Source organism: Mustela nigripes, chromosome 11, assembly GCF_022355385.1.
Source record: "Mustela nigripes isolate SB6536 chromosome 11, MUSNIG.SB6536, whole genome shotgun sequence".
NCBI classification, from domain to species: domain Eukaryota; kingdom Metazoa; phylum Chordata; class Mammalia; order Carnivora; family Mustelidae; genus Mustela; species Mustela nigripes.
In genome coordinates this window covers 1,212,839-1,233,574 of record NC_081567.1, presented here as the reverse complement: position 1 = coordinate 1,233,574, position 20,736 = coordinate 1,212,839, and the positions used below count along the sequence as shown (strand labels likewise).

The window sequence follows — 20,736 nt, the reverse complement described above, 5'->3', positions numbered from 1 at the left end:
GGGTCCTCGAGCCCGCCTCCGCCCTGCTGCCCCTCCCCCGCGAGGCTGCAGGAACAGCTGTGCAAACTGGAGCGCCGGAGGAAAGATGCGGCGCCGTATAAATAGGGGAATAATAATAACCGCGGGCTGGAGACGGATCTGCAACTGTGGGGGCGCCTGGCCTTGCCCTCCCCACAGATCACGCTTGGGAGAGGTCGCCCCTCGCCGGGCCGGTAATTCCAGCACCGCCGGTATAATTAGCACATGCAGCATTGAGACGTTTTCTCGGCACAATTAAGCAGGGATAATTGGGTGAGCTATTTCCCCACGTGCTGGACATTCTCTCTGCCAGCGCGTTCTCTGGAACTTCATGCCGGGACAGCCTCCTCAGCATTCTGTCCAGCTTGTCCTGACCCACTTGCCACCGTGTCCCTCTGCCTGCTGGCTCACGCGGCGTCGTCTGCCCGGCCTGCCCATGTTGGCAGATCCCTGAGAAGAACAGCCTTGCCCTGCCCTGAGGGACACCAGGGGGTCAGGACGAGCCGGTGCTGGAGCCGGGGCGGGGGGGTGTTGTGCAGGGTGTTCTGGGAGCACCTGTGGGCAGCAGTGGCCAGAGCGACCTCTGCACCCAGCCTGGCCTCGAGGGTGGGGGCAGTCGCAGTGGACAGGGAGGGAGACTAAGCCCACAGAGTGGCTGGTGGCCTGGGGAGGGCCGGCAGGCTCGGGGTCGGGGGCTGGGACAGGTCTTCTAGGCAGCAGGAGCAGCTGCGTGCAGGCTGGGAAAACCGTCCTAGGGGTCAGCATGGAGGAGTCCCATCTCCCCATGCAGAGCACAGGTGGGCCAGGTGGCAAGGTGACTGCCACCACGACCCGCGGCCGCATGGCCCGGGACACCTCGGGGTAGGAGGCAGCTGGCCTTCGCATGCCTATAGGTGGGGTACTTCTGGGGCTGGCAGCCAGGTGCCCCTCCAGGGCCAAGCTCACACTTGCCCTACAGACCAGCAGGTGGCCCCAGTCCCAGACACAGGGCGTCCCCACAACAGCTGGGTCTCGCACAGGGCCGGGCCCCAGCCTGCCGGTGTGGCCCCCACACGTGCGCATGTGGCAAGGATGGTGTGTTCTCAGAACTCCTCAGCTTCCATGAATATAATTTAGCTAGGCCTTTTTCTGATTACAGTTACAACGTGCAGTCACAGAAAAATCTGGGAAGTGCAGAAAACCGTAAGGGGCCGTGTTTCATCTCTGCTCTCCGAGCTACTCGCGGTTACGTTTCATTGTTTACACACCCTTTCTGTGGGTGTGAGTGTGAACAAGGGAGAGCATGAACCACCGTGGTGCAAGCTCACGGGGCTTTCTCCACCCTGGAAGGCCAAGGTGCTTTCCCAATGGACGAGGTGCGGCCGTCTCCCCAGATCACCTGTAAGCACGTCATGTGCTTGTCAGAGTCTCAGCTTGAGAAACCCAGACTGTCCTCTGAAGTGGGGAGCGCTTGGGTGTTCTTGCGGCCAGATCCATACAGTATGTCTCCTCTAGCAGCTCCAGGAGCCGGTGTGCGCGTGCAGCCCAGGTGCACGGGCCTGGTGCTTGGTGGGGAGGAGGCTCGTCCTCGTGGTGCCGCTGCGGGGCTGCCTCTGTCCCTCGTGGCCTGGGCTCTAGCAGGTCACCTCTGTGTGCATCCCCACAGGCTGCTCAGTCACGGCCAGTGTACACACATGACCTGGGGTTTGACAGAGTGCCCAGGGTTGCACAGCTTCCTGGTGTAAAGCCAAGGTTGAAGCTAGGTCTGACCCAGTGCGGGGCCTGGGTATTGGGCGGCACCCAGAGGAGGCTGCCCCGGTGGAGGGGTCCGCGGACATAGTTCAGGTAGTGTCTCAGTGTGGAGGCGCTTTTCATTCCCAAAGGCCCGGGGTGCCCATGAGTGGTGGCAGGAAGGGGTGTGGGCAGGAGCACGGAGCACGGTCAGTGCACACTGGCCTGTGGGGACCACCCTGCCCTGTCCCTGTGTAGCCACCCCACCTGGGACCGAGCTGCACAGTGTGGCTCTGCCTGAACTGGCCTGACCTCCTGCCATGCGGTGGTCCCCAGGCTCTCGTCCCTGCCCCTCCCCTCCCTCCTACATGAAGGCCCAGGAGCAGCGCCGATGACCAGGCCGAGAGGGGAACGGCCACACTTCACGGCAGGCAGGGCCGCCTGGGGCTGTGTCCAATTAGACACAGTGTGTAACCTGCTGCCCACAGATCTGTACGCGAGTCTTCATGCCACTGGAGACAGCCACTGATCAGCCTGCCTCCCCCGGCCCCTGCAGCCATGACCATCCCACCCAGAGCCGGTGGGAGCCGGTGAGGGAGCCGAGAGCCGGCCTCTGGGCATCCGAGCGCATGGGCGGGGTGAGGCGGCAGGGCAGCGTGGCGCTGCTGTCCGTGCCTCCCCCGCTGCCTGTCCCGACTGCGGCCGCCTCATGCTCGCATGTCCTGGGGATACAGTGGACCCAGCATCCAAGAGCCTCAGATGTAAGGCTGGTTGTCCCCGTGGCTGGTGCTGTGCAGGGCGCCCGGCTCCACCCCACCTGGCGGCCCCTCGCTGCGCCTGACATTGCTGAAGGGCCCAGACCCAGGTCTGGCAGCTCTGGGCCCCTCATGAACCTGCAGTGCGTCCTCCCAGGTGGGCCTGTCCTCTCCTGCTCCTGGCTCTGTCAGGAGCAGACGGTGACCGTTTGCCTGGGGTCCATCCGGTTTGTCCATCTCTGGTTTTTTTGGTTGTGCTTTGGGGTCTAGTCTGAGAATTCTTTGCCTGGTCTCAGATCTTAAAATGTTTCTTCTCTCTGTTTTAAGTATTGTTGTTGGGTTTGTTGTGTTTTTTTTTATGTTTTATGTTTAAGTCTGTGATAGATTTTGAGCTAACTTTTGCATGAGGTGTGAGGTTTAAGTCAAAATTCTTGCTTGTCTAAGTAGGAACGTCCAGCCGCCCCAGAACCGCGTGTGGAAGAGGCGAACCTCCTCCCTGCGTGGATGGCTCCTGCCCTCCTGTTGGGGGTGGTGGGTGTTGCTGGTGCGGCTGTCTCCAGGAGCTCTGTGGCGTCCCCAGAACCAGGACCACGCCATCCCCACGCGCTCGCTGCTGGCGCCACTCCGGCCTGCGGAGGGGTCTCATGGGGAGTGGCTGTGGGGTCTGGCAGGGGCTCTCCTGCGGCCCCTCCTGGCCTGTCATCCCAGCGGCTCACCCCGCCAGCCTGACACAGAAACGAGGTGCCCGAGCTGGGTCTGGTCATCTGTTCCGCACGTTGCTGGATTCGACTGGCTGAAATCCAGTGAGGGTTTTTGCGTTGAGTTCATGGGAACCGCGTGTGTGGACTCTTCCTTCTCCGCTGTGCGTGTGGGCGTCGGTGAAAATGCTTCTGCGCAGGACGCCTTCCCTCTGCTCTGTTGGCTGGAAGGGACACATGAGGTGGTGGTAGCTCCCGCTTACATATCTGATAAACTTCCCCGTGAGACCATCTGGGACGGGAGCCTCCTTTCCGAGGAGCTTCTTAGTCACAAACTCCGTCTCTCCGGCGGCGGTCGGGCTGCTCGGGTCTCTGCTTCATCTTGGCTGAGTTTTGCTGCCCCGGGATTTCAAGGGATTCCTCCGTTCCCGGCTGTCAGATTTACGGGCATAAACAGTTTTTCGTAGTGTTTTCTTCTTATTCTTGTAACAGCTCCAGGATCTCATTTCTGATTTTGGCAACTTCTGTCTTTTCTCTTCCTCCATTAATTTTTTTGCTGTTCTTCAAGAGACCGGCCTCTAGTTTCAGTAACTCTCTCTCCTGTTTTTAATTTGTTTATTCCCCTTGATCTCGACTCTTCCCTTCTTCCTCTGGTCTCCCGAGGTAGAGCCTCAATGCCCGGCGGACCCCCCCTTCTCTAGCAGGGCTCCCAGCACTCCGTGTCACCCATGGCTCTGCCCTGTGCACCCCACAAGGCATGATGGCACGCCGTATCCCATTGGGCCCACTGGCCACGGAAGTGGGCCATGTGACCTCTCGTGTCTCGTGCACTGAGCTGAGGTTCCTGAGTCACTGTGACATGTGCCGCCTTCTGTTTTCAGACCCCAGGGTGTTCCAGGTCATCCTGCATTACCGCTCCCGGAGGCGATGGGACCCTGTCATGACAAGGTGCGATGCCACAGTCTCACAGAAACGATACTCAGGTCCCTGTGTCCTGAGGGAGTAGCATTTCTGCTCCCTGTTTTATAGTTTTGTTGCATTGTGCACGTCTTGTCTGTTCAGATCAGCATTTGGGGACCCACCCCTTGCCGTGGGTTCATCTCTGGATTCGTCCTGATTCTTCACACATGGGACAGTCGTCGATGCCCTAAGCAAAAGGTGACCTTGCACGTGGCAGGCAGCCCCTCATGCTTAGGCCCTTCCTGCAGGGCTCACCACCCCCTGCAGTTGGGGGGCTTGGGAGGGGACCATTGATGGGAGATCTTGTCTCTGCTTTTCAGGCAGACAATCCTATTCTCAGGGCATCTCATGAGAGGAGTGTCGCAAAGCGTCTGCCAGCTGGGATGCCACAGACTTGAGGGTGGCCAGACTGCATTTAAAAAATCCGTTTTGAGCCAGGCATCGCATGAGCACCGCACACTTCCCTTATACTGACCTGCAGCGGCAGAACCCTCCGGCCCATGACGCCGCCAGCTCCCCTGCACTGACCCTTCCCCACAGACACATGCCATGGTGGACAGACCTACTCAATGAGGTCTGGGCCGATCCTTCCGAGGGAGGCCCTGCCCTGCCATCCGGAGGGAGGAGGAGGCCCCGAGGCGAGGCCTGGTTGAGGTCTGGGCTGCTGGAACGCCTTTCGGCCAGCCGTGGGCAGCGCAGGCCTCGTTGTGGCACAGGGCCCCTCACGCCACAGGGCAGCTGCCAGCCACACCACAGCCTGTCACTCCCGGACGCCGGGGGCAGAGGAGGCAGAGACACAGCCATCAGCCCATAAATATTTCCAGCCGCAGCCAACACGTCTTACTGGGCAATTTGCTTTTTAAAAAATCACTCTCTAATTTTAAGTGAACAGCCCCTAATTAGAGTGATTTACAAGGTACCTGGGGACTGGGTGGTATTTGCACACAGCGGAGCCTGGCAGAGATGGATTCGCGCCGCGAACTCAGGGGCGCATTCTGGCAGCCGTATGGCGCCACACCGAGCGAGGACTCGGCCCTTCCGACCGTGGAGTGGGCAGGTGCGGCCAGTGGCGGCTGGTGGGTCGCAAACGCTTGGCTTTGCCTTGACTTGGGTTGAGATGAGAACATGGCTTTGGTCACACCTCCTTCTAGCCCACCCAAGGCCCGGGGTCTCCAGGGCCCCGGGTACAGCCAGTGTCGCCATGTACCTGGCATTCTAGAGTGACCATCGGCGCTTCCTGAATACCAGACCTGTGGACTTGATGCGTCCGGGACAGGCCTTGTGCTGGCTCGTTCCGCTGTGCTGCTCCTCAAGATGGGGCTTCGGGGTTGGAAGCCACGAGGGACGTTTGATGCGTGCAAACAAAGCCTGGTCCATGTCCGCAGCCCCGGGGGACCTGGGGAGGCACGCAGAGAATGACATTCTTCGATCTGAGCTGGTGGAAGACCACCTCCATCCTGGGGGCAGGGGTCCCGGGCAGGCCCGCCGTGCAGAGTGAAGGTCCCCGGTTTAGGGGCTGGTTGTCCCTCAGCTGCCGAGCCAGGAGAGCGCCGTGGCCTCCCTCACCTCCCCCCTGCCCTGCGTTGGCTTCTCCCCCCGACAGCTGCAGAGAATCAGCCCCTGTGACATTTAGGGGAAGAAATCCAGATTTGAGCAGAAGGCAGAAATGAAAGGATTTTCTTGGTAAAAGGTCAGAGTGGTTTCTCTTACTTTTGTTTAAAAATGGTTTGTGTTGAACTCTGACAAGGCTAAATGTAGGAGTGGACAAGGGAACAGGGTTGGCTGCTCAGGGATGGGGGAGCAGTCTCAGGAGGGAGCAGAGGCCTGTCTGCACTGCAAACCAGTGCAGGGAGCACTGGGGGACACTCCGGGCTCGTGGGAGCACTGGCAGAGGGCAAGCTGAGCCCTCTTCGGCTCTGGGCTCTCGGAGGGAGCGCACCTCCCTCTCACAGGCCGGTCCAGGCCTAGGACCCGAGGCATCCACAGCAGGGAGCAGGCGTGGCAGGGGTGGTTCCCAGGGGAGAAGGCTTTCCTCATGAGAGCTGTCCAGGAAGGAGGGATCCTCCATCATCCAGAGTGGGGACTCTCCAGACAGGGGGCAGCGTGGTCCTCAGGGCAGGCAGTGGTCCCCAGCCCACCCCTGAGCTGCCCAGGTTCCATGTGCAGAGTGGGAAGGAAGTTGTTCTTTTGGGGGTGCTGCCCCCCAGTGACCCTACTCAGCTCCTGACACCCCATATGCCACCCTGCCTTTGCCACTCACCTTGCTGAACGGGGTTCAAGGGACACAGGGTTCTGTCTGGCAAACAGTCGCACCTTCCTTGGCAGTGCTCCCAGCCCACCCGGCAGGCAGGAGCCCCCAGACACCCCCCAGCCTGCTGCCACCAGGGGGCATTCCTGAGGGCTAGCGCCGGCCCCAGGCGCTCCTACTCCCCAGGCTCAGCTCCCTGCCAGGTGGGGCCCACAGCAGAGCCAGCAGGGTGCTGTCCGTGGTCAGGCAGCCTTCCCTGCTTCTGGGAGTCTCCCGGGCACTGGGAATCCCCTGCCTAAGTGCTCAGGCACCCTGAGGTCTCTGTCCACACTCCGGCCCAGAATCCCTGGCTGTCCTCTACCCCGTGTCCGGGAGCACCTGGCCTGGAGAGCTGGCCCTGTGGCCCAGGCCCAGCTCTGCCCAGACCTGCCCCGTGACCTGGGGGGGGGGGGCAGCTCTCGGGGCCTTGGTCTCTCCCCAGTTGCACATGAGGGCCAGCTGGTTTTGGGGAGCCCTGCCCTGGGCCCCACACAGTGCTTGGAACTGAGGCATTTGGAGGCTGGTCTCAGTCACCGTGGGACAGACTTGTCTTCTTCCACACCCTCTGCAGCCCTGAAGCTGGAACCACACACACACACACACACACCTGTGTTCTCTGGGACTGCCCGGCCCCCCAGCCCCCTGACAGCCACTTCCTAAAGGCCAGCAGGACTCTAGACTGCTGCTCCCTCACTACACAGATGGGGAAACTGAGCCAGAGGGGTATTGTCAGCAAGGCCACCTGAGCGGGGTTACGATCCCAGCAGTGCTGCTTGTGGGAACCCCCTCTTCTGTGGCCAGTATGGTATGATGGGGAAGAGATGAAATGTGAACTCGAGAGGCAGCCCCGCACCCCACCCAGTGGCCAGTGCCTGCGTGGGCATGAGGTTCCGGCTTGGCCTGCATCCCCTGGGCTGCAGGAGGGGGTGTCGGCACCCCCAGAGAGCTTCGCAGCCTTCCAGCATAGCTGGGGAACGTGCAGGCAGCTGTCCTGCGCCGGGGTCTGAGGACGGGGAGGGCTGGATGGGACAACCGGGAGGAGCAGTCTTGTAGGTCCCACAAACGTGGGTGAGACCACCACCCACTACGAAGGGGGAGACGCCCAGCCTTGCTGGGCATGGGGGCAGCGCTGCACCTGTCTGACCCCCACCTACAGTAACCCTCCAGGGGCATCATAGGACAGGGTCTCCACTGCTCCCTGTCCTGTCATGGGGGGGCCCGAGGGGAGGGGAAGGGGCAGCCCCAGGCCACCACCATGCTGACCGCTGTCCTCCCTGTGTCCCTCCTCCCCTCGCAGGCCACGGGACCGTCGGGCGCCAAGATGCAGCTGCTGGAGACGGCGTTCTCGAGCTCTGTGCAGGAGCTCATCGAGCTGCACCTGCTGCGGCAAGACAGCATCCCGGCCTTCCTCAGTGCCCTCACCCTCGACCTCTTCAGCCGCCAGACCGTGGCCTAGCCTGCGCCCAACGCCCGGCGGCAGCTGACCAGTCAGCTCCACGGGGGAGGCAGGCAGCCACTCCCCCGACGCCCCCAGTCCAGCTCTGGGGCCACACACTGGCCCTCCTCCCAGGAGCCCTGTGGGTGTCCCCTGGAGCCAGCGGGTGGCCGAGCTGCCAGAGGGACAGAGGAATCCACCCTCCCCCACCCCCAGTACGTGCGCTGTGGCAGGTCCAGGTGAGGCCTGGGGGCCGTGTGGTCTCCCCTCCCCAGTGTGGGCTGCTGGCCAACATCCCTGCTCCTCATGAAATAAATTTTGCTCCTTGGCCACCCTGCCTGTCTCGCTGTGTGTGTCTGAGCAGACAGGCTCGCTCTGCCAACCCTCCATTTGGCCCCAAGGCAGACACTGGACACCAGGGGGCAGTGGGTCGCAGCCCAGGTGCCACCATCGCCTGCACAGGAAGTGGAGCAGGTGCTCAGATGGGGCCGAGTGCCCACAGCACCTCCCGGACTCCAGACTCCAGCCACCTGCCTATCATGTGGACTGGTGTGCGGCCTCAGATCCTGGCCAGGAAGGAGGCTTCAAGCACCCGCCCGTGGAAGCCCTGTTGGGACTCACCAGGCCTGTCATGGGGGTGGGGTCTTCTGAAACCCCAGGCCCCCATAAAAGAGTCCAGCCCTTCCACAGTCCCATCCTCGGTCTAGTGCCCTTGGGACGAGCAGTGTGCACACCCGGGCACCCAGGGCTCAGTTTGCTGCAGGCCAGTCTGGGGCCCAGCGACAGGGGCTGCCTGCTTGGGAAGGGGACCACACTGCAGGTTTGGGAGGGACTACCGCCTCTGTGCTCATAGCTCTGGGCGTGAGAGGGGGCCCGCCAACCGGGGGCCTGGAGGCCTGGGGGGCCTGGGGTGGGGTCCGCCCCCTCCCCCGGCCCAGGAGGTGGGGGGACAGAAGACGGATTGCCTGGTGTGGGAGGCCGGAGCCCCACCTCATTGACATGCACAGCTCGGCACGCCAGGCCTGTCAGCAGTCATGGGGAAAATGAGTCCTGACGTCAGCCGCCCCGGTTCTGCATCAGTGGCGCCAGCCCGTGGCCGGGCAGCCTCACCACAGGCACACAATCATGCTGTGCACTGAGCCCGCTATCTGAGCCCAGCAGAAGCCAGGGGAGTAGCCTCAGCACCCCAATTCTGCCAAGTGGTAGGTTCTGAGGCCCCTGGCAGCAGGGGATGGGGCCAGACTAGGTCCACCTACTCCCTGGAGCCCAGGGGGCACGTGCCCTGTGTGTCCCCTCTAGGTGCACATCCTGACCCCCAGCCCTGGCCTCCTGCCCCCCCATCCCCAAGTCCCCATACGCAGCAAAGCTGAAGGAGACCAGGGCCATTCAGCTCTGGAGCTTGGACTGTGGACATGGGCCTCAGAGACAAGGCCTGCCCCGGAGCCACCACCAAGGTCAGCTGCAAGTCCACCAGGCTCTCCTGCTGGGCCCCCAAGCCCCCTGGCTCCTTTGATCACAGTACAGCCGGGGAGTGGGGGACCTTGGCTCTTTCCACTCTGCAGATGAGAGAACAAGCCTGGTGTGGTCAAGGGGCTTCCAGGCCATGAGCCTGTTGGAATGGGGATTCTGGCCTAGTGTGGCGGACTTCATGCCCTGCATAGCCCAAGGTGACCTCTGTGGCCCTGGCACCACGTGCTGCGAGCCCCCAGCATGCTTACATCCGCCACACAGACGACACTCAGAACCCCGCTTCCCAAGCAGGAGCCAGCAGCACCTCCGGACCAGCTCCTCGTGGGGCATGGGGAGAAGACTCCTGGGGGTCCCGGCTTCAGAGTGGACCCATCCCCTCAGATCTTTGTGAGCAGCCACTGTGTGCGGGGCTCTGTTCTAGGCATGGGGGACATGCCAGCCCGAGCCAAGCCCCGGGTCTCATCCTGCCCACCAGCAGCCTTCAGGGAGGTGTGGGAGCCCTTCTGCTCAAGCAAGTCTGTACGTACCAGCACCATCCCTGTGGTGGGAGGGGGCTAGTGCTCACTGAGATGGCTTAGGAGGGGGGTCCAGCTGGGCCCTGGCAGCAGCTGGGACCTCAAGGGATAGGCCGAGAGATAAGACAGAAACTTTACCTCTGCCCAGCAGACAGCCAAGGGAGTGGTGAGCACCAAGGCCCAGGGGCCCCTTGGGATGCCCCACCAAGTGGGTACTATTGGTTACAACACCAACCTGGGCAAGAGAGGAATGTTCTGGAAAGCTTTGCATCAGGGCTGAGGAATTGGCTGCATTGGGCCACAGTCCCTCCTCCCACTGGCCATAGGACACATGGTCCCATGGCCACCACCTGCCCAACGCCAGACATGCCAGGAGGCAGCAGCCCCTGACTGCAGGACTCCACTGCCATCTCTGTCCAGGATCCCTAACCCATTCCCCAAGGCTCTTGTCACCTCTCCAGTTAGGGTGCCCGCTAGGTCTCAGCTTGGCGGAGCCTTGGCTGCAGGGTGGGCACCAGGCGCATTTTGGCTTGGGTCCAGATGCCCAGACATGGGCCTCATCCCTGCCACAGCCCCTAACTTCCTCCCTCCACAGAAAGAGGGTCTCCAAGGCCCCTTCCAGCTGCAGAGCCCACTGGGGCCCAGCCTGCCCGCCCAGCGCCAACACAGGGCTGGCCGGCAGTGGACCGTCACTGTTTGATGGCAGGGTTTTCCCTTCCCTCCAAGGCCCGCGCTCCCGGGTTTGATGGGGAGCACACTTCCCGCCGACACCCCCAGCCCCAGGTTGGCTCAGGCACCTGCTGCTGGAGTTGGTCCAGGCCCCGTGGAGCCACCCACCCGGGGAGCCGGGGAGGCACAGACAGCTCACGGCGTGGTCCTAGCCAGGTCCCAGCCACCAGGCCACGAAAGTTCTGGCTCTTTCTGGCAGATCCCCACTTCTGCCAACTCATTAGTGGGCACCCGACGCTAAATGGTTCTTAAGCCGCTAATGACTAATTTTAAGGGATTAGTGCCACAGCGATAAACTCTAATTGGCAGGATGTAACAGGATTTGAGAGCGACAGGGCCCCTTCCAGCTCCTTGGAGGCTCCAGGGAGGACAGCGCCGCCTGCTGGGGTCTCTGCGGGACCCCCACCCCCACTGGCACCCAGTCTCCCTCAGCCATGGCGTGGGGACCACACCAGCAGCCCTGGGGGCTGTTAGAGGTGCAGGTTCTCTGGGCCTGCCTGGACCAACCTGATGGGAATCCACATTTGACCAGAGGCTGCAAAGCCTGGAAACCTCCTAATTGACAAAGCTCCCTCCCACCTGGGAGTTCTTCCCCACCCTGCAGCGACACTGGGTCCAGAAAGAGCAGGGACCTGTCCTGGGTTACATGCCCAGCCCTCCCAGCCATGTTCTGCAAGACCCCAGCTCCTGGGTCTGCCTTGGACTGTTTCCCTCATGGTTAAACGTCACCAGGACACCAGGGCCAAGCAAGGTCCAGGCGTGTGGACGTGGGGGACTGTGTGTCCGTGCACGCCTGTATGTGTGTGCCTTTGCATGTGCGTGGCTATGTGCTGTGTGTGCCATGTATATGCACATGCTCACATGTGCATGGCTCTGCTCAATGGCCTCTTGTCCTGCTCCAGACCAGAGAGGAGCAGAGCTTTGCCCAAAGTCACACAGCACAGGGGCTGGTGATGGAGCATGGGTCCGAGTGCAGCTGCCACTCGTCTTACTGAACAGATTTTCAACGCACATAGAGCCACCCTTCAGCCCGGCCAAACCCTTCAGATACGTGGACGGACGGCACATCTAACGTGCGGACACAGGGAAGTAGGCTGGATCAGCACGGCGGGTGGGGTTGGCGCAGTAGCCATGGCTTCTAAAGCTTCCTTGTTCTCAGGGACTCATCTTGGAGGTTTTCTGTGGAAGCATCTACTGATGCATTTCACTGGGGCTACGCTGTTTTTCTTCCTAAAACACTTAGGAAGTTTTATTGAAAACAATAATGTACAAAAACACCCGAGTCTCATTTTAAATTAAAATTGACAGCATTTCTCAGAACTGTCATAGTTCTGAGCCATTTGGGTCATTCTGTTAAAAAAACGAACAAAAGCCAAAACAAGACAAACAAAAGAGGAACTAAGTCCCAGACTGAAATTAACAAGTCCGTCTTGCTCATAAACCTTCCTCTTGGGCTTCTGGTCCCAGCCCCATGCTCGGCTCCAGACTCCCCAAATGTACCTTTTGGAGAATGAGTGGTGGTTTGGGGGTGGTTTCTAACTGTCACTCTTTCTGAGACCCGGACTCCTCAGACCCGCCGGTCCCATCACATCTTGCCATCCCCACGTCTCGCCTAATCAATCCATGCCCGTGAGGGGCTGAGTTGTGTTCCGCAAATTCAAGCCCCAGGACCTTGGAACATGATGTATTGGGAGATGGGGGTCTGGAAAGAGGAGGTTAAGGTGAAGTGAGGTCACGCTGTCACAATGATTCCAAAATGTCACTTCAATGTGTGATCCTCATGAATAATTAAGGAGATGTTCGTGTTACAGTGCACTACGTCTGGGCAACCCAGTGTTGTCTTTTGCGCTCATCGCCTGCTTCCATGGGGACAGGACCGGGTCTCGCACCACGGGCCCCTCCAGGCTTCCTGTGCTCGCAACATGGGTCAGACTGTCTTTGTCTTTAATTAATAAGACAAGGGGATGTCCCAGCAGGTCACCCTGGAGTTCATGGGGACTCAGCAGAGCCAGGAGGCGGTGAGCGGCATCCCCCACAGACCAGGGCCCTAGCAGGGTGGCTCAAGGCAGGTTCAGTCCCTCTAGGACCCTCCTCCCCTGGAGCCCAGATGCCATATGGTGGCCTGGAGGACTCCCAGCCTCCTCCCCACCGTGAGCCTCAGTCTCCACATCCAGAAAATAGACTGACAGCTGGGGGCCCGCCCAGAGGGCGCCAGGAGCCACTGGGACCTGCCCGGCTGCTGCCCCCTCCACCTGCCGGGGCTCCCTGTGTGGTCTCGTTAGTATAACACCGTAATTAGCTCAATTACCAACAGCCTTCATGACTTTTTTCTTTTTTTTTTTTTAACTTAAAATGGAAATTAAATTTTGCACCAGGTTTACAGGCTGTTAACGGAATTCACTAATCAAACCCCAACACCAAGTCCTTGAAAATGAGAATTTAAAAAGGTCTGCATTTGCATATTCATGTTTTTAATAGGGTTCAGAAGGTATATTTGCAACTGATGAAAAGGATTAATTAAACCTGATTTGCATTGGTGGCGCCTCTTAACCGCTTCGGGGCTGGCCTGTGTGTGACTGGCCTGGCCTGGGGGTCCGGGTCCCCATGGCTGGCCGCTGCGTAATGAGCCAGGCTCGGGGGGCAGGACCCTTGCCCCCACATCCCTGGCTGGAGGCAGCGGTGGTGTTTCCTGCCTAAGAAACAAACCTGTCTGGGAATATTTTGTTCTGATTCACGCCGGTCTTTGGAAGACATTTGGAAAGTCTAGGAAAGTCTCAGATGTCACTCCACCACCTAGAAACTTGTCACGGTGCCTGCGGACCGTTCCCCTTGAGTGTGTGTGCACACATGTGTGGCAAAGCTGCATCTGCAGAACACCAGCCACAGGGCTATCCCGAGGAGGAAGAGGGTCCCCCACCTCCTGGGGATGCTACTTGTCCAGGACAAGGAGGTGCCATGGGTCCGCGGGTGGTGTGAGCACTGCTTGGAGCGGGAGCACCACCCAGGTTCCCGCAGCTGGTTGCAGGCGGCGGCCCCCGATGGGGATGGACTGGCCCCCCAGCCGGCTTCACTGGGGTGGACACAGGGAAGACGTGAGTTTGAGAAGAACCCAGATCGTGTTGGCGAGGCCGCTGGAGGGCATGTCCTTTCTGTGTTTCTGGAAAGTCCCCGCACCCGTGGAAAGGCGTGAGAACAGCAGAGAAGAGGCACCGTGGGCAGCTGGTGGGTCAGAAACCATACATAAGGCTTTTCTCGCACTGAGAGACACCCTGCCAACGGGACCACACTCCTGGCGGGGCGCAGCGTTTTCACAAAAGCACACAGTCACGTTCCCATATCTCTATGCTGGCGGGGGGCCTTGGGCCAACGGTGGTGTCCTCACCGAGGCCAGAGAGAGCTCTTCAGCGTCCCCTTTGTCTCATCTGGACACGAACCCCACGGCCCGGTCACCACCATCACCACCTCCTGGAGGGTCTCTAGTCACGCTGGGGGTCCCGCCCTCAGCATGAGAATTTGGGGAAGACAAAGACACTCTGCCCTTAGCACGTAGGTTGGTCCTGGTTGTGAGGGCGGTTATAGCGATTGAAACAAATCTGATATATTTAGCTAGCGATTTTAATTAAACATTTAGAAGCATTTGATGAAAGTTTATAATCAATATCTAAATATCTGGGAAATTTTATTGGTTAATTTTTCTGGTTGGGATTCATTAATTGTGCAAGTGTTTAAATATTTAGGGAAATACGGTTAATAGATGTATCAGATAAGCAGTATCAGACACCATGCAGAGAGCAGAGACACTCCTCTCCCCTAGAGACGGCGATCCCGCTAGGAGGGGAGGGGGTTCCTGTGACAGCTCATCTGGGCGGCGACCACCTGGGCAGAGGCCCAGGGCGGAGCTTGCTTCTCAGTGACAGTGCCCGTCCCCTGTGTCTTCATCCCCAGCCCCGGGTTCAAGAGGGGACATGATGTCACATAGGTCATTGCGTGGGACACCGTGTCCCTCTGAGCATGGGCTCCGACCACACTGGGCCCAGCAAGGGCTCCTGGGGCTGCGTTTCTAACCTGTGACTATGACTCGGGACAAAGTCTAGGGACGGGAGGCCAGGGAAGGCGCACTGGGCAGGGTCTATGTGAGGGGAAAGAGGACAGGTGGGCGGAGGGACCCCTGACCCCACTTCCCAGCTGAAGGAACCCCCAGGTGAGTGTCAGACGAACCTCCAGGGCATCTGGGCTGGAACGGGGACTCCCTCCAGAGGAAACAGGTGAGCGGCAGGTGTCCGCCCTTCAAACCGGGACTCTGAATGGCAGTGCGGCCCGACACAGACGGATGGGAACCGCGGTCCCCACGTCGGAGTGGGTGCACTTGGCGGAGAAGGAAAGGGAAGGCCGCACCTGCTCAAGGCTCTTCCTCGAAGACGCGGTCCAGCCAGCAGAAGGCTCGAGGACGCCGAGAGCCCCCGGATGGCAAGCCCTGGTGCAAGGCACTAAGGCGGTATGAGTGAGCGCAGATGTTGTTGGAAGCCCGTCCCGCGAGCAGCAGGAAGCATGACTCACTGATCGGGCCCGGGGTTGTTCGTGATGCTTGGGCGTAAGAAACGCTCTGCTTCTGTTCTTCATTAATTCAGTCGTGTCCTAGGGGAACCTGTTGGGTGAGACGGTGTCATCTGGGGTGCACCGTGGGCCGCGATGGGACCCTCCCAACGCCGCCACGTGGAGCTGGAGGGCTTCCAGGTCCGTGACCACACCTCTGCCCCCCCAGCTCCCCACGGCCCTGAGCGGGGCACCCCCCGACCTCCTGCTGGGGTCACACACACGGGAAACAGCACATGACTCAGCTTGCTCTCGCGCTCGCGGCGTGGGACCCACCCGTGTGATGCCTCTAGCGTTCGAGCCCTGTGCTTATGCCCTTCCACCTCTGGGCCGGACGCCCCCGTGGGGACGCTCTGAGCTCGCGTGTGTCCCTTCACCTGCCGCGTGGACGTGGGCCCAGGATGACCCAGAGTGAGTCTCCTTGGGCTCAGGACTGACCGTTTCCTTAGGGTTTAATGAGGAGCAGAATGCCAGGTCCTGGGAGAGAAAGCCCTGTTATTCCCCAGGGCGCCAGCCCCCCACCCCCGCCCTCCCCGCGCACCCCGAGCCGCGCCCACGGCCTCACAGCAGCCCAGGCCCCCGAGGGGTGAGCCGGCGGCTCGCTGGGCCCCACACGCCCTCCGGGAGATGCTCTTCCCGCCGATGTGCCACTCGTGTGCGGGCTGCGTGCCTCCACGTGGCCTTCCTGTGGCTCTGGACGCGCTCTGCCTCACCCCCCCTCCGCGGGTGGATCCCCCGACACGGCTCCTCCCACTATACGACCCGCTTTTCTCCTCTTTATGTCCTTTTTCGATGAACAGAGTTCTCGATGTTAATGCAGTTCCCTGTACGAGTCTCTCCTGCGCCCGGCCGGCCCCGCGTCTCTCCCCGACCCGGGGAGGTGGCAAAGACGAGCCCGCACTGTCTTCTACCACTGACTGTTATTTATGGCGAGAGACAGAAATCCAATTTCATTTTTTCCACACGAATAACTAATTGTCTCGGCAGCGTTTGCCACGGGGCGTCCTCTTCCCCGAGTGGCCCTCCTCCGCCCACGCCCTCATAAATCAGGCTCCTGCCAGCGGGCAGGTCTGCGTCGGGCTCCGCTCCTCCCCAGCAGCCACGGTGTCCCCACAGAGCCGTCTCAATTACAGGCGACCCGCCCCACGAGGACAGCGGCCCTGGGATGTCAGGGGAGGCTTCCGGCTTCTTGTGAGGACTCAGGGGTGCTATGTCAAAGAGATCGCGCATACGGCCTCAGGGTGACGACCGCGGGGCCGTGGGCAGCTGGAGCCTTTGCCCGGGGTGAAGACCTCCGGGTCCATCCCTGTTTACCCAAGCGTTTCCATGGTGTAAATTCTTACTGAAGCTTAAAAATACTAGTAAAATGCACACATCGTAAGGGACCCCCAGCACAAAACATCCTGGGAGCCCGACCCTTGCAGAAGCTGGGCTGCTCCTGGACTTTCTGTAAAGAAAGTTCCACGGTGTGAGCTCGCCCGTGTCTGGCTCCTTTTCCTCAATGTCGTGCCCGGGACCCCGCCAACCACGATGCCCTGAGCAACTTTCATTCCCCCGAGCTTCTTGTGACAGAAGAACATCTAGCGGAGCCGAAGGACTTGGACAGGAAACACAAACAAGCCTCCCCTCGCATGAATGCTTTATCATGTGTCCGTCCGTCCCTCTTACTAATGCATCTCAAAGGAATCCCGGGCAGCTTCGCATCTGGGAGGCCAACTGGAATGCCCCCCGGATGCTGGGGTTTGGTTCCCCTCGAAGCAAAACGAACACACGAGATGGAAAAGCAAATCAGTACACGTGTGCCACCCAAGCCCCAACTGTGCTCAGGACATTCCAGAAACTTCCCTCGTCCCCTTCCAAATCATCTTCCTGCAAGCAGCCCTCACCCTTCTGTTTCCACCAGCTTCGTCGCGATGTGCCACGGTGGCGGGAGCAGACGGTGTCACTGGGATGATGCCACCCGCGGAAGTGGAGGGATCGTGACCTCCGGACACTTACCCCGTCCCTCACCTGGGGGCAGTGGGAAGATCCCAGCCGGGTTCGCCCCGTGAGAGCGTGAGGAACCTGCCGGCCAGCACCATCTTTCCAACGGCACCTGTTCCCTTGGTGTCCTGGGTCACCCTCGCTGATCCCCAGTGTTCCAGCAATTTTGTTACTATTGCATTTGTCCCCATGGCCGGTGGCCCGTGGCTGACTCACGGACGGCTCAGATGGTGGTTGGCGTTTTCTAGCAGAAAGGATATACATTGTGTTTTTAGACCTACTGTCCTTGTGCCCTGGCTAGAGGCCGTGCCTCGGAGCCCGGAGCACTGCCTGGGCTCCCGTGAGCCGTAGTGTCTGCTGGGCTGCGGGGGCCGGCGCGTGGCGAACCTGGGTTCGCCCACTGTCACTACCACAAAGAACCCCGCCGTAGGGGCAAGCAGTGACTCGTCCATTCTCTCGTGGGCAGGAGCTGGGGAGGTTTCTCATGCTGCCCTTCAAGGTCGGGACCCCGCAGAGACCTCGGGTCCCCTCCTTCGGGCGAGTGTTCTGGGCGTTTCTGCAGGGGGCGTGCCTGGCACCACCAAGTCCAGGGAACCTGTATTCGGCCTCAGTTAGCGTCCCCAACTGCGGCCAGAAGGGTCCGGCCACCCCTACTCTGCGGACAACAAGCGTCCTGGGGACTCCGTGTCCTGGGGACTCCCTGTCCTGGGGACACGTGGCATCCGTCCTGCTCCTCAGCCACCCTCCTGAGCAGTATCTCCTTGAGGTTTTGATTTGTGTTTTCCCGCCCCGTAAGGAGGCTGACGGTCTTCGACTGTGCTGGTCACAGGCAGCCTCTTTTAGCCAGTGCGTCTGCAAACCTCACCCCACCCCCAGAGCCAGGTGGCTCCATCTACCTGCGAACCCCTCCCCCCCAGGCCAGGTGGGCTCTGGCTAACGGCTGGTCCCAGGCAGACGAGTTGGGACAGGATTTGGCTGATCTGGCGGGACCTCTTCCCTCTGCTGGCAGGAAGCAGGAAGCAGGAAGCGGCCTTTCTTCCATACTTAAGGGGAGAACCAGGTAGGACTCGTGGAGATGAGGCTCTCACGGGACTGCGGTCCCCAGAACGGGACCCCAAGCGTCACCACGCCGCCTCTGCCGTCAGCCCCTCGCGCCCAGGTGTCCGCCGCAAGCTGAGGACCTGCCCACGCCCCAGTGAGTTGTGATTCTCTGTCTCCCGCGGGGACCTCGCTTCTCGGCCGGATCTGCGCGTTGCTGGTGCTGTTTGCTCAGCTCCGCGTTTGCTGCAAGGATGGGGTGGGGACGCGGAGCCCCCATGTGCGTGTGGCCAGACGTCAAGAGGGGTTCTGCCTGCTTTTAAATCGGGTTATTTCCCTTTCCCTTACCGATGTGGGGGGACTCCTCCACACGATCCGGGACGCACACGTTTTGTCAGACGTCCGTCCGCGTTCCAGATTGCGGGCTTGCAAACTTCTGGACGAGCGCAAGTTTCTCGTTGTAGTTAAGCGCAGTCCGTCATGCTGTGAGGGTCCGTGGATTCACGTGGTAGTGGAGACTGTTCATGGCCTCCTGGTTGGCAGACATTGTAGGTTTCCTCCTGGAAGCTGGACGTTATGAGTGTTCATGCTGGGCTGTGGGGTCCATCTCAGACTGAGTTCACGGCCGGTGAGAGGGGAAGGCGCCCTCTTCCCCGGGAACATCCAGTCATTCTAGACCCACAGCTGCAAGTGACCCCCCCACCCCAGCCCCAGGATTCCAAGCGCCCAGGTCATGGCCATGGCACCTTATGGGGGGGAGGGGCTTGTTCCTGGGCTTTGCATTTTGTCCCATGGCTTGTGACTCCTCCCTCTGTGGACCTCCTCCCTCCCTGCCGCTTTGAGTCCCAAAGTCAGATGTTCCTGAGCTTGCACAAACTCATGGTCCTGGTGGTTCGTAGATCCTTTTGCATTCATGGTGCACGCCAGTCGTGTCTGCAGGTAAAGATGATTTACTTGTTCAAATGCAGTCTTTCTCCCTTTTCCTTCTTGAGACCATTGGGCGGGATGAACGGCTCCGTGCTCCCCAGGGGCGCAGACGCTGGTGTCCCCTTCTGTTTGCAAAGGGGGCAGGTGTGCAGCCTCCCAGCACGGACGCTCCCCGGTAGCTTGAAGCCTTGTTAGACTCCAGCCCCGTCCAGCCCGTGATTTTCGGAGTATTTATTACGAACACTTGTGGCTCCTCTGCACCTGGTGAGGTCCTCCCGCGGCTTCTCTCCTTCGTGGATGTGGCAAATTCCACTGGGGTTTTCTTGTTTTTAATGTTGAACCAACATTTCATTCCTGGAACCAGCCCTACTGGTCACAGTGCCCCATCCTGGCCAGACGTTTCTGGATTCAACTTGCTACTTTTCAAAAAGGGGGTTGGGTCTGTGTGACCGAGGCACATTCTGAAAATCTCATTTCTCGTAGGTCTTCAGCAGATGTTGGCGTTGTCAGCGTGCTATCCTCCTGCACGGCGTGCGGTCACCCCTCTGATCGCCGTGTGCAGGGGATGTGCCGGGACTGGAGGCTCGCGCCTCACTAGACGCAGGGTTGCTCTCTGAGCGAGTTCTGGTGGTTTGTGCCGCTCATGGACCATGGTCCCCGGGTTGCAGGAGGCAGGGGCTCATGGGAAACAGTCCCTCGGACCTTCTCTTGCGGTGAGACCGGTGATGTTTGATTCCCCCTCCTCATCCATGAGCTAAAGATGTGTTCATTCGACAGAGCTTTTCAAAGAACCAGATTTGGTTTTGCAGATTTTTCTGTGGCTGCTTTTCTCACCCTGCACAGCCCCACTGTTTGGATGAGCTCTGTCCTGTGGCTTCAGGTTTATTCGGTCTCATTTCTCGAGTTTTGATCCAGATCTAATCGGAGAGAAACTACACGGCGTTTAAGTGGGGCGGGCAGGAAGTGTGCACCGAGGCGGGATGACCCAGAGGGCACCCTGGGGCTCAGAGTACAGATCCAGGCCGGGAGGCGTGGGGGTGCTCCGCTGGGCAGGGAGGGGCGGGGGCAAGCGAGGGTGCCCACAAACACGAACCGGTCTGGGCAGAGCAGGAGAGGCTCTGTGGGCAGCAGCCTAACCCACCTCTACCCCCTGGGCTTCCTCTCTGAATGCCCCCCCAGCCCCCTCAGCTGCCCCCACCTGTACTGCTATCTGGAAACTTCCAGGCACCGAGCTGGGGACACAGCACAACTCCATCCAGGAAGCAAACACAAGAAAAGTTGGAGGAACTCTGAGTGCCATAATTACCAGGATTTACTTAAGACACAAATATGTTCCTACTGTTTCTCATTCAATCAGAGAACATACCTTTTAAGTCCTGTATAACATTTAGGAAGATTGACAGTATCTCAAAACACAACAACAAAAATCAATATTTATGATACCATATCCCCAAACGGCGATGCAACATAACTTGTAATTAATAAGCATTTTATGACTAGACTCATAAAATATTCTCCTAAACTAGTCCATTCGAAAAGGAAATAAAACACCCCTTAAACTCTGTAAGGTTAGAGAGAATGTCAGGTATTGAGAACGGGGGATTCCGCCAGAACACCA

The 20,736-nt window shown here is 59.8% G+C and overlaps 1 protein-coding gene across 5 annotated transcripts in view; it reads left to right on the top strand.

Annotated features, from left to right (window-relative positions):
• The window catches only part of MAD1L1 (mitotic arrest deficient 1 like 1), a 313,102-nt gene extending 304,904 nt beyond the window's left edge, over positions 1-8,198 (top strand). For 4 of the 5 annotated variants that reach the window (XM_059414286.1, XM_059414287.1, XM_059414290.1 and 1 more), the window contains one exon: positions 7,726-8,198. In XM_059414286.1, coding sequence (XP_059270269.1) covers positions 7,726-7,884 — 159 coding nt within the window. In that variant the 3' untranslated portion in view covers positions 7,885-8,198. Of the gene's footprint in view, positions 1-4,062; positions 4,130-7,725 lie in introns of all 5 variants that reach the window. The other variant, XM_059414288.1, reaches the window with a different exon arrangement.
• Positions 8,199-20,736: the final 12,538 nt, after the last annotated feature.